This window comes from Scyliorhinus canicula, chromosome 6, assembly GCF_902713615.1.
Source record: "Scyliorhinus canicula chromosome 6, sScyCan1.1, whole genome shotgun sequence".
NCBI lineage: Eukaryota > Metazoa > Chordata > Chondrichthyes > Carcharhiniformes > Scyliorhinidae > Scyliorhinus > Scyliorhinus canicula.
In genome coordinates, this window is record NC_052151.1 from 169,704,413 (window position 1) to 169,717,925 (window position 13,513).

General features: G+C 43.2%; 1 protein-coding gene across 1 annotated transcript in view; it reads left to right on the forward strand.

Moving 5' to 3' along the window:
• The window catches only part of LOC119967641 (CUB and sushi domain-containing protein 1-like), a 2,889,858-nt gene that overhangs the window by 2,569,507 nt on the left and 306,838 nt on the right, over positions 1 to 13,513 (forward strand). The window contains exon 41 of the mRNA XM_038800434.1: positions 12,021 to 12,230. Within this exon, the coding sequence (XP_038656362.1) occupies positions 12,021 to 12,230 (210 nt within the window). The remainder of the gene's footprint in view (positions 1 to 12,020; positions 12,231 to 13,513) is intronic.

Below are 13,513 nucleotides of genomic sequence, written 5' to 3' on the forward strand. Positions count from 1 at the left end.
GCATTACCCTGGATCACTGAATTACTAATCCAGTGACAATTCCAGTATGCCACTGCCACACCCCCACTTAGGGAATTAACCGATAATTATTTTTAAAATTCCCCAAATTTTTGGCACTCGGATGCCCAATAATTACAGTCGCCAGGTTTATCGGTTGAAACACAATTCCTGTTTATTTATAGCAAGGATAATTATGAAATTATGTAGTAAATGCAACTCAATAACAGTGATCCAACTTACTTACCCCCTTTCACTGTCCCACTCCATCCACAGACAACACAGAGGGGGTGATGAAAGGGGTGAAAATGATAATGGCAAGGGGCAAAAGAAGGCTCTTGCTTCAATTGGTGGTTTGAAGCATGCTTTATTCATAGTATGCTTGTGGATTAAAGTTCCTGGTCGGCAGCCTGCAATGATATTTCTTGCAGTAGCAATATTACTCTCAGTTTCACCTGGTGAGGCCCCTTGCTTCACATCAAACTTTGCTTCCAGGCCTTTGTCTTTTCTGGAGAAAGAATTGGTCAGTTCATTCCAGCCTTTTTTGCAATGAGAGTTTGTTCTCACAATGGTCTTCTTGGTGAGAATTAGTTGGATATTTCTGAAGAGAGTTATCAAATGCTGAACCTGTCCTGCGCAGCTTGTATTGGTTCTCCTGTAAAACGATTCATCTAGGTTTTCTGTCAGGTTAGAAACGCAATCTTTCGAGAGAAAAGGGGAGTGGAGAAAGAGTGAATATTCTCTCTTACCTGCCAAAACGAAACTGAAAGCTCCGTAGAACTGAACCATTTCAGTGGGATCAGATCCAATCACCACCTGTTACCAGGCTGAGCACTGCCTTTTGGGCCAGTTCATTGGCCACCAGCCATATCATTCAAACTGAGTAATCACTGAGGACAACCAAACTCCAATCATCAGTTGTAAACAGCACAGCCGTCTCCATCCTTCTCGAAATTAAAGGTACAGGCCACGGCTCCCTTCTGCTTAAATGAAAATGGGAGGTTGCCTTAAAGATACATTTCCGTAAAGCATCCATGGATCAAAATTTAACAACAAAAATCCAAGAAAGGGAAAATAAGGGAATAACCCGGAACAAACAAGATGGACCCTTACAACATGTTCCTCGTACTTGTAGCTCCACACTGGCTGAATAAACTATTGAGAAGTTGTATGAAATATTTGCCAGATTTGGTAGTCCAGATCATAAGTGACAATGGTACTCAGTTCACTTGCAAGAAGTTCTTAGACTACTTAAAAGGAAATGGTATATAGGACATCAAGATGGCCATCCTTCCACAAATGGAAGGGCCAAGCAATTTGCATAGTCCTTTCAACACTCAATCAAGGCATCAAAAGACCAGAGTACATTGTCAAGCAAGACGAGTGAATAACTTCTTGATGTCATACCGAAACACCGCACACGCAATGACACAAGAGTTCACCAGCAATGCTGCTTTTCAAAAGGAAGCAAAGGACAGCGTTCGGCCCATTGATACCAGCTGACAACTCAGAGATTGTCAAACGTCAATCTTAGGGGGGAGATTTGTTAGTGCTCTTTGGGGGGGTTTAAACTAATTCAGCAGGGGCATGGGAACCTGGATTGTAGTTTTGGGGTACAGGAGATTGAGAGTATACAGGTCAGGAGCACAGATTTGACTTCGCAGGAGGGTGCCAGTGTTCAGGTAGGTGGTTTGAAGTGTGTCTACTTCAATGCCAGGAGTATACGAAATAAGGTAGGGGAACTGGCAGCATGGGTTGGTACCTGGGACTTCGATGTTGTGGCCATTTCAGAGACATGGATAGAGCAGGGACAGGAATGGTTGTTGCAGATTCCGGGGTTTAGGTGTTTTAGTAAGCTCAGAGAAGGGGGCAAAAGAGGGGGAGGTGTGGCGCTGCTAGTCAAGGACAGTATTACGGTGGCGGAAAGGATGCTAGATGGGGACTCTTCTTCTGAGGTAGTATGGGCTGAGGTTAGAAACAGGAAAGGAGAGGTCACCCTGTTGCGAGTTTTCTATAGGCCACCTAATAGTTCTAGGGATGTAGAGGAAAGGATGGCGAAGATGATTCTGGAAAAGAGCGAAAGTAACAGGGTAGTTGTTATGGGAGACTTTAACTTTCCAAATATTGACTGGAAAAGATATAGTTCGAGTACATTAGATGGGTCATTCTTTGTACAATGTGTGCAGGAGGGTTTCCTGACACAATATGTTGACAGGCCAACAAGAGGCGAGGCCACATTGGATTTGGTTTTGGGTAATGAACCAGGCCAGGTGTTAGATCTGGAGGTAGGTGAGCACTTTGGAAACAGTGACCACAATTCGGTGACCTTTACGTTAGTGATGGAAAGGGATAAGTATACCCCGCAGGGCAAGAGTTATAGCTGGGGGAAGGGCAGTTATGATGCCATTAGACATGACTTAGGATTTGTTGGTTGGAGAAGTAGGCTGCAAGGGTTGGGCACACTGGATATGTGGAGTTTGTTCAAGGAACAGCTATTGCATGTTCTTGATAAGTACGTACCAGTCAGGCAGGGAGGAAGGGGTCGAACGAGGGAACCGTGGTTTACCAAAGAAGTGGAATCGCTTGTTAAGAGGAAGAGGGAGGCCTATGTGAAGATGAGGCGTGAAGTTTCAGTTGGGGCGCTTGATAGTTACAAGGAAGCGAGGAAGGATCTAAAGAGAGAGCTGAGACGAGCAAGGAGGGGACATGAGAAGTCTTTGGCAGGTAGGATCAAGGAAAACCCAAAAGCTTTCTATAGGTATGTCAGGAATAAAAGAATGACTAGGGTAAGAGTAGGGCCAGTCAAGGACAGTGGTGGGAAATTGTGTGTGGAGGCTGAGGAGATAAGCGAGATACTAAATGAATACTTTTCGTCAGTATTCACTCAAGAAAAAGATAATATTGTGGAGGAGAATGCTGAGACCCAGGCTATTAGAATAGATGGCATTGAGGTGCGTAGGGAAGAAGTGTTGGCAATTCTGGACAAGGTGAAAATAGATAAGTCCCCGGGGCCGGATGGGATTTATCCTAGGATTCTCTGGGAAGCCAGGGAAGAGATTGCTGAGCCTTTAGCTTTGATTTTTAGGTCATCATTGGCTACAGGAATAGTGCCAGAGGACTGGAGGATAGCAAATGTGGTCCCTTTGTTCAAGAAGGGGAGTAGAGATAACCCCGGTAACTATAGGCCGGTGAGCCTAACGTCTGTGGTGGGTAAAGTCTTGGAGAGGATTATAAAAGATACGATTTATAATCATCTAGATAGGAATAATATGATTAGGGACAGTCAGCATGGTTTTGTGAAGGGTAGGTCATGCCTCACAAACCTTATCGAGTTCTTTGAGAAGGTGACTGAACAGGTAGACGAGGGTAGAGCAGTTGATGTGGTGTATATGGATTTCAGTAAAGCGTTTGATAAGGTTCCCCACGGTCGGCTATTGCAGAAAATACGGAGTCTGGGGATTGAGGGTGATTTAGAGGTGGATCAGAAATTGGCTAGTTGAAAGAAGACAGAGAGTGGTAGTTGATGGGAAATGTTCAGAATGGAGTTCAGTTACGAGTGGCGTACCACAAGGATCTGTTCTGGGGCCGTTGCTGTTTGTCATTTTTATAAATGACCTAGAGGAGGGCGCAGAAGGATGGGTGAGTAAATTTGCAGACGACACTAAAGTCGGTGGAGTTGTAGACAGTGCGGAAGGATGTTGCAGGTTACAGAGGGACATAGATAAGCTGCAGAGCTGGGCTGAGAGGTGGCAAATGGAGTTTAATGTGGAGAAGTGTGAGGTGATTCACTTTGGAAAGAATAACAGAAATGCGGAATATTTGGCTAATGGTAAAATTCTTGGTAGTGTGGATGAGCAGAGGGATCTCGGTGTCCATGTACATAGATCCCTGAAAGTTGCCACCCAGGTTGATAGGGTTGTGAAGAAGGCCTATGGTGTGTTGGCCTTTATTGGTAGAGGGATTGAGTTCCGGAGCCATGAGGTCATGTTGCAGTTGTACAAAACTCTAGTACGGCCGCATTTGGAGTATTGCGTACAGTTCTGGTCGCCTCATTATAGGAAGGACGTGGAAGCTTTGGAACGGGTGCAGAGGAGATTTACCAGGATGTTGCCTGGTATGGAGGGAAAATCTTATGAGGAAAGGCTGATGGACTTGAGGTTGTTTTCGTTAGAGAGAAGAAGGTTAAGAGGTGACTTAATAGAGGCATACAAAATGATCAGAGGGTTAGATAGGGTGGACAGCGAGAGCCTTCTCCCGCGGATGGAGGTGGCTAGCACGAGGGGACATAGCCTTAAATTGAGGGGTAATAGATATAGGACAGAGGTCAGAGGTGGGTTTTTTACGCAAAGAGTGGTGAGGCCGTGGAATGCCCTACCTGCAACAGTAGTGAACACGCCAACATTGAGGGCATTTAAAATTTTATTGGATAAGCATATGGATGATAAGGGCATAGTGTAGGTTAGATGGCCTTTAGATTTTTTCCATGTCGGTGCAACATCAAGGGCCGAAGGGCCTGTACTGCGCTGTATCGTTCTATTCTTTTCTATTCTATTCTATTCTAATCTCTATCACGTGAATCTGAGCAGAGTTACATGATATTAAAATGTTAACGTCCTCCATTGGTTACAGTTTAAACAGAATAATATAAAGTTAGGTTAATAGATTAATATGCTTTGATTATATGTAAAATAAACTAAAACTAATCATTAAGCATCAGTTTCCCTGCAACGTGGATAGATTGGAGAAGCTTGGGTTGCTCTCTGTAAAGAAAAAATGGTTGAGAAGAAAACATTTGATAGGGTTGTTCAGAATGATGAGGCATTTAGACAGAGTAGATAAAGAGAGACTGCTTGAATTGAATTTGATTTATTGTCACGTGTACCGAGCTACAAAGTTCAGACAGATCATTCCATTCATGAAAAAACATATGGCATACATTGGCTTCCATTTGCTTTCATTGGCAGAAGGGCCGAGAAACAGAGGACAGGGATTAAAGGTAATTGTCAAAAGAAGCAATGGCGTAATGGTGAATTTATTTTTATACAAGTGGTAAGAATCTCAAATATATTGTCTGAGCGTGTGGTGGAGACAGGGTCAGCCACAGCTTTCAAAATTGTTACGATTTCAGTCAAGACCAGAAATTTGGTTTAAATTCGAAATCCCAGTTATTCACTGAGAGAAATAAGTCATAACATTCCATGGCTTAAAACAGAAGAAATTTTACTGTCAAACAAAGCACACGCTAAATACAATCTTCGATGCTCTCCTATACTCTTGTAAACCCAAAATCAACATCAGTTATAGAAAAATTAACAGACAAATTGTGGTTTATTATAAACTAGAAATTACACATTAAATGACTGATACAACTAAGACAGATCCTACCAATTGACTCAGCAGTTGGTTCAGCATTGAGGTAATCAAATTCAGCTCATCCTTCTCGAAAATGAAATGAAAATGAAAATCGCTTATTGTCACGAGTAGGCTTCAAATGAAGTTACTGTGAAAAGCCCCTAGTCGCCACATTCCGCTGCCTGTTCGGGGAGGCTACTCTGAGGTAGCCTGATCTCCAACTGACAGAAACTTACAACCAAACCAGGTTCCACAGTCACAATCCACACCAAGAATAGCGCACATCTGCAGCACCTCATCAACACGTTCTCCCCGTGTCTATTTAGGTTTACTCCGGGTGCTCCAGTTTCCTCCCACAATTCCTGAAAGATGTGCTGGTTAGGTGAATTGGACATTCTGAATTCTCTCTCTGTGCACCTGAACTTCATTGCAGTGTTAATGTAAGCCTACTTGTGACACTAATAAAGTTTATTATTATTATACATGGTCTGGATGTAGTCGAGACACCAAAAATAGCACACATCTACAGCACCTCCCCAACATAGTCTGGATGCAGTGGACCCACAAATGTCATCCTCCCGTAAGAGAAACAGCTGCAGAAAGTTATTCTCTGATTCTGGATCTTGCCTCTCTTCTTAAACTTGCCTGCATTGCACCGCTGGATTCACCAACTTGCACTGATGTCGCTGTCTTCTTTTAAATGATTTCCACTGAAGTTTTTATTTTCGGTGTCAGTTTCAGTTTGTCACTGTAGAGTCAATTTCCCTTTTTAAGATTCCTTTTCAGTTTCATTTCTCCAGTCAGGGTCTGTCTCTAAAAGTTCAAATTTTGAAACCATGGATTCTATCACAAACTACAATTGGATGGTAATTGTATACCAATTGTGTTTAATTATATGCAGGTGAAGGGCATCAATTGGTATTTTGCATGTATAAAGGAAACTTACTGAAAGTGCGGAATGGTTGAGTTAGGAATTGTATGTTTGCGTTGTACTGTTTTGTAAGCAAACTTAACACTGAGTAAAGATTGGCTCCAGTATCATAATTTGCCAATTGACTGTCAAGAATAGAATATTGGATTAGCACCTGATATAACAAGTCCTGCAAACGCAAGCGTGGATTAACAGTATAAGACAGTCGATCAAATACAAGTATTAGGCTGGATATCTATTCCTTCTGAGGAACATTGAGTTATTCATGCAATTTGAAAACACTATGATATAAATGTTTCATGAATATATTCTCTAAAAGGTGATTACATAACGTGCATTTAAAACTCAATCCCATAATGTGCACTGAGCATACATTATGCATCTAAAGACAAATGTTAGCAAAAAAAATTGAATGCTATAGAGCTGAAAAGAGTGTAATTGCTGTGGCATAGCTCAGACAACCTCTGCAATGTTGCCAACATATTAGTTTTGCTTTGTGAGAAGATATACTCCGACTCCAGCAATTTCTGAAATCGTATGAAGTCTGCCTTTAAACTTAGAGTGCCAGCTCTTTCAAAATCCCAGTATTCTCAAGAAGCACATTCTCAATCCCCTCTGAACAGTATTCATCTCTCACTGGTTACACCAGGGAGGTGAATTGTGCTTATTCCCCGCATTGAAGATTACCAGTGGCCCCTCTGCTCCAACTCAAACTTGACATCAATTACTGCCAAAATTGAGCAACTCCCATGGGGAAAATGGCACTGTTGCTGCAGAAGGGAAAGAGCTGTCTTCCAGAAAATGCACCATTTATCACAGCAAGTTGGTACCTTTATAAAACAAAAATGAAGTGACACATCGACAAACTGCTTTTTTTACGCTGAATAACGAAAAGCTTTATGACTGTTGCTGATTATTGTTTATTGTTGGTGGGTGTAAATTCGGGAGAAAATGTGAAAAAGGAGGAGAATAAAAATATTTTAAAATAAATAAAAAAATAAGTCAGAAGTGTTTCACTGCTGGAAAACTGAATGGAGGCAATTGGAAGCCGTTCAGAGACGTTAAACTAAATTCTTGGGATGAAGGAGTTGTCCTATGAGGAATGGATGAGCCATTTGGGCCTCGACACACTGGAGTTTAGAAGACAGGGAGGTGATCTATTGACACATAAGATTCTCAGGGGCTTGACAGGCTGAGAGGAAGCCTCCCCCCATGAGGAAACCTAGAACTAGGGGGCATTGTTCAAAAATTGTCCCCTTTGAGACTGAGATGGGAAATATATTTTTTCACAGTCTCGTCAATCTTTGGAATTCTCTTCTACAAGAGAGCAGTAGAGCCTGGATCATTGAACATATTCAAGGTTGAATTAGACAGATTTTTTGATTGACAAGGGAGTCAAAAGTTATGGGGGACAGGCAGGGAAGTGGTTTTAAAATGGCAATCAGATCAGCCAGGACCTTAATAAATAACCGGCCAGAACTAAATGATACTATTCACTTCAACACCTTGTAAAACGTTAACATAGAACATACATACAGTGCAGGAGGCCATTCGGCCCATCGAGTCTGCACCAACCCAATTAAGCCCTCACTTCCACCCTACCCTCATAACCCAATTACCCCTCCTAACCTTTTTGGACACTTGGGACAATTTAGCATGGCCAATCCACCTAACCTGCACGTCTTTGGACTGTGGGAGGAAACCGGAGCACCCAGAAGAAATCCACGCGCACACGGGGAGAGCGTGCAGACTCCGCACAGACAGTGACCCAAGATGGGACTCGAACCTGGGACCCTGGAGCTGTGAAGCCACAGTGCTATCCACGTGTGCTACCGTGCTGCCCACTAAGGAGGTGGATGTGAAAGAACCTGCGACATTAGGTACAAAGTGTTATGGCAAGCTATTTGATGCACCTCGGTGTTTCCTATGCTGTAAGGTGAGAAAAAACTTTTGGTTTTTTTGTCAATTAAATGGAGTTGTTTCCAGAGATAGTGGAGAAATTTATTGAGGATTTTCCCGCATGAGATTAAATGAATAAGGTAAGAATGAAGTCCAACATGGGGTGAATTCTGTATAGTTTGTGAAAGCAGCAGGCTTGCTGGTTGTGGGCTATTTCTTGCATTTTGTAGTGGCAGAATAATTAAAATCTTTGGTGTACAATCGTGCAGATATCAGAAACCCAGGATTACAATGTGCATCGGTCTGCCACATTCTTTAGCGATGGCTTTCTGTGAGAGCTGCTAATTAAATTATAGAATCGCACAATATTAAACCACAGAAATAGAGCCTTCAAGGCTATGTGCAATAGATTGTTCTTCCTGAGGCATCTGATCTAGGGGAGAGGCTAAGGAGGATAAAGAATTGGTGTCAGAGGTAATGTTGCGGGTAAAAAAATTGACTCTGACAAATCACAGGAGATTAGATAGCTGCATAAAAGTACATGCCTTGATTTACTGTATCCTGTAGGCTAAAACAGTTTATGTAGAGACAAGCATCCATGTGAAGAAATGATGCAGTATAATTAGATGTAGATAAGAGTGCTTTGTTATATTTGGCAAATAACGTGTGATTGTTTTTGCTCCATTTCCAGCTCAGTAATAATTTTTTTTCATTCAGAGCCGTGTGCCAAGTAATGGAAAGGAATACTTAGCAGTATCAGTTAACCTAAATTAGCTTCTGACTGAACATTTTTTTTCGACTGAATAGAACATTAATTAAACTGGACACCTGCATCACACACCATGTGTTGGCTTAAACCTCCAGTTAATTTGCTGCATGAAATGTGCCATGGGCAGGATTGCAATGATGTCAAGCATTTGGAGATAATGTGGTGAACCAATCTAATCTTGAGCTATTATCATGTCCTATCATATGGTGGAGTGGACGGGAAAACACTGCTCACATATACAGGGTGAAATGTAATGCCCTGTCTCTCCTCACTCATGAATGGGCTGGGAGGCAGGGGGAGGTTAAAATGGGGCAGCAAGGTGCAGGGTGGAGATGAGTCTCACCTTGCTGACTCCCTCCAATCAGGTTCAGGGAAGACCAGGCTTGAAGACCAATTGAGGTCCTTAAGTGGTTAATTAAGGGCCACTTGTGGGCTCACCAATGAATTTATCACTGATCTCTTGAATTCTTAATAATTTAGTAAAATCTCATACATTGGAAAGAGCATGGGCTGGATTCGCTGTCCCGTCACATTTCTGTTTCAGCACGCCGGTGGGATGCTCTGTTACGCTGGCCGGCAAGTGGGGTTTCTCATTGTGAGGCAGCCCAATGCTGTCGGGAACCCCCCTCGGGCTGTCAGAAAAACGGAGCATCCTGCCTGCAGAGAATCCAGCCCCATTTTCTTTATTCCAGTGCTGAACCCATGAGCTTACAAAATCTAAATTTAGTTCCCCAGTTTAAAATTGGTTAACCCAATTATTTCTTGATTCTCAGCAATTCACAGTGATGCTTGCTGGGGCGAGCATGTTGTAGATGTTGGATGAACAGGGGAAGAGAGCTCAAAGAAAACAGAAACCTGAAAATCGCGCATCCTCTTAGCCTTCATCCGAGGCGAGTGAGGCAGAGATTTCCTTGTAGGCGAGAGTGCAGCTCCTGAGCTTCACCAGGTGGCTAATACAGAGCTGAACACCAAGACGTAAACCATCATCTCAGGAGGCAAAAGTCATGGAGTTCAGTGAAGCTGAATTGCTTGGTGACACTTTGCTGACATGGAAGAATGACCGGCCAATGCTAGTAGAATTCTCCCTCGTGCAGGTCTGCGCCTTCAGGAGAGAGGGGAACAGAATGGATCAAGGAGCAATAATAGCTGATCATGCGTTACAGAAAATGAGGATGTATTTTCATAGGGTTTTGTCACTTGCTTGTTCAGATTTTGTTGACGTTTACATGACTCAGCCAAGACATCAACAGGTTGACGCAGCCAGAGAACCATTTCAGACCAGTACAAGCCACATACTTGTATATTAGTTTTACCATGGTGTACAACTTAAATCTAAAATTGCAAACGGAGAGTTTTCAGAAAAAGTAATAAGTATTTGTTTTCTGATATCCCACAGTGTAATTTAGGGTTTATATTTATAAAGATGTTGGGCACGATTCTCCGCCCCCCACGACGGGTCGGAGAATAGCGGGTGGGCCTTCCCGACATTTTTCCCGCCCTCTCGCTATTCCCCCCCCCCCCCCCGCCCCCCCCCCCCCCCCCCCCGCCCCCCCCCAACTCCCGACATGAATCGCTGCCGCCGTTTTTTTACGGCCGGCAGCGATTCACAGCTGATAGATGGGCCGAAGTCCCAGCCCTTTACGCTGTTTTTACGAACGGCAAACACACCTGGTCTGGCTGTTCGTAAAAACGGCGGGAACAACTTGCTTTTTATAACCATGGCACCGATTGGCACGGCAGTACCACGGCCGTGCCAAGGATGCCATGGGCCCGCGATCGGTGGGCACCGATCGCGGGCAGCGGGCCCGATGCCCGCGCACTATTTCTCTTTCCGCCGCCCCGCAGTATCCATTCGCGGGGCGGCTGAGGGGCATCCCGGCCCGCGCATGCGCGGGTTTTGCGCAAATACGCGATGACGTCATCCGCGCATGCGCGGGTTGGAGTCTTCCAATCCGCGCATGCGCGGCTGACGTCATATGACGCGTCAGCCGGCGCTAACTCCGGCAAGCGGGCTTAACGAATTTCATTAAGCCCGTGATGCCGGAGCTTACGGCGTCGGGCTGCTAGCCCCGACCGGGGACCAGAATCGGTTCCCGGTCGGGAAGGGGCGCGCTGGCGTCAAACCCACCCGGGTTTGACGCCAGCCTTACGATTTCTCCCGTTTTGGGAGAATCGCGCCCGTTGGGTGGGATTCCCGTCCTGCTGTACCCGTTTTCTGGTGCAGCACGCCCCGGCAGCACGCCCCACTGGCAGTGGGATCCCAGCAGCCAGCCAATAGGGTTTGAAGCAGAGGATCTCGCTGATGGAGAATCCAGCCCGTTCTATTCTGTCCGTGTTTTTAGTTACTAAGTTAAGATGTGGGTCAGCATATGCATGAAAGTTTTGGTTTGAGGAATTTGAAGGACCTTGTTAATTTTGTATGTCAATAAATGGCATGATCAGCTGTTGCACTGGAGCAAAACATTTCCTCCATATCCTAACTCAGAGGAGTTGGCAGGCTGGCTCATGGCTTACATTTTGGATATGTATTTATAGCACTCCACGGATATCCAGTTAGAAACCTGTCTATTCTTTTAGCTGGAAGTACTAAATGTATCATATGAATAACAGGTATTGTATGCGTTTAAGTAATTTTAAATGTTCAAGGTGAATTGTGAGAAGTTGAACCAGCACGACAAAAGCCTTTACTTTTTTTCAGCCAGCCCAAGTCCACTAATCAACCTTCTCTGACCAACATTGTGGAATGTTTCTGAACGCTTTACATGATGCCATTGTTCTCAACCACTCAAAGTTTGGTCGTCTGACCAGTTGATTTTTCATATTTTGTGTAACAATTGTGAAGTTTCCCCTTTAATTCTCATGGCATGGGGGAACTTTACCTGGGTAAAAGTGCATAGTACAGATACTTTGAAACGCACATACCATGTAATCTTTCAGTACTACAGTTCGATTTACAAAAAGTGCGTTTGTTATGTGGGAGTTGAGAGGAGTAATATCGATAGATGTTTGCACACTTTTACTTTTGTTCATCATCATGTCTTTTGTAGTTAAAAGGTGTTTTCATCAATACAGGTGCAGTCCTTCAGTTCCTGAATTTTTCGACTGAAGCCAATCATGATTTCTTGGAGATCCGAAATGGGCCACATTACACAAGTTCTTTAATTGGACGGTTCAGTGGGGTAGATCTCCCACCTGTGCTGCTCAGTACCACTCATGATACCATCATTCACTTCTACAGTGATCACTCCGAGAACAAGCAGGGATTCAAACTTAACTACCAAGGTAAGGGAAGCGATAAACATATTCTGATCAGAATGGTGGAACCAGCTAGTCCATGATCTGCACTCACTTAAACATTTCAAAAGTAGCCCAAGCCGAGCCTATGTAGTCTGAAGATTTCATTTCTGCTTCAGCCTAATAGCAATTTGAAACAAACTCCCAGCAGAGACTCCTCACATTGCGTTTTTATGGCTGTGTCCCAAATGGTTGACTAATATTCCAAAATAGTTTTCAACTGAAAGAAGGCGGCATGAGTGGAAAGACACCTTTCCAATTTATAGATTCCTGGTGGAATATTTAAGGAGAGTGGCTTATGTGTTTTTTGTTTTAATTAAAAACCACAGCTGGATAAATATAAAGAATACAATTGAAAGTTGTGAAAAATTAGTAAGCCGTGGGCAGACAGGAGAAGAAATGTTAAGTGTTTAAAATAATGATGTTAAGAAGAAACTGTCCTGAAATTATGCATTTTTCTGAATCCCTCCCTTCTTATTTGAAGACTCCTATGAACATTAGTCATAAGTACTTTGGCTATGAAATTAGTGTTTTAATGTGTAATATGTGAACAATAAGAATGGCACATGTTCTGATAGGTTTGTGCCTGTCCTTTTTGCTTTATAAGCATTGAAATATAAGTTTTATTGTAGAAAATTTAAATATGCATGAAAAATTGGCTCATTTGCATTAGTACCAGTCTTGAGAATTTCCTGAAGGAGCACAGCATTGAGGCATAGTTCATGTAAAATTGGACAGATTCACACCAAATCCCTTTGTCCACTGGTAGCATTCACATTTGTGGCTTTGCAGGGTCCAAATCCTGCTCCAGAGAATCCCTGTGAGTGGAGACTGGCAATCAAGCTCTGAATTCTGGAATGACATCCAGCAGGCTAATTGCACCTGATTGGTGGGGACTCCCCTGAATCCCTCATCAGGTGGCTCATGAGGGCCCATAAAACCCTGGTGCCATATAAGAGGAACCACTGTCAGCCATTATAAAGATGGGATCTGCTCACAAAAAGAGTGTTCACATTTTGTCAGGCTGTGAATAAGCCTGCAAATCTTTCCACTGCTACACACCATTCTCTAAGGGAAAGAGTTAAGATAAGATGTTCAGTGTGTACTTCCTTGCATGAGATAATTTAATTTAAAGAAATGCAGGTTTAACTTGCAAAAATAAATTGTGGATAGTGTATTAAATGAGAGTGGATGACCTTTTAAGTATATTAATCTTGTCTCAAACATTAAAGGACCTGCAGAAAATGTTGGTGTCATTGGCTTGAGTTAAA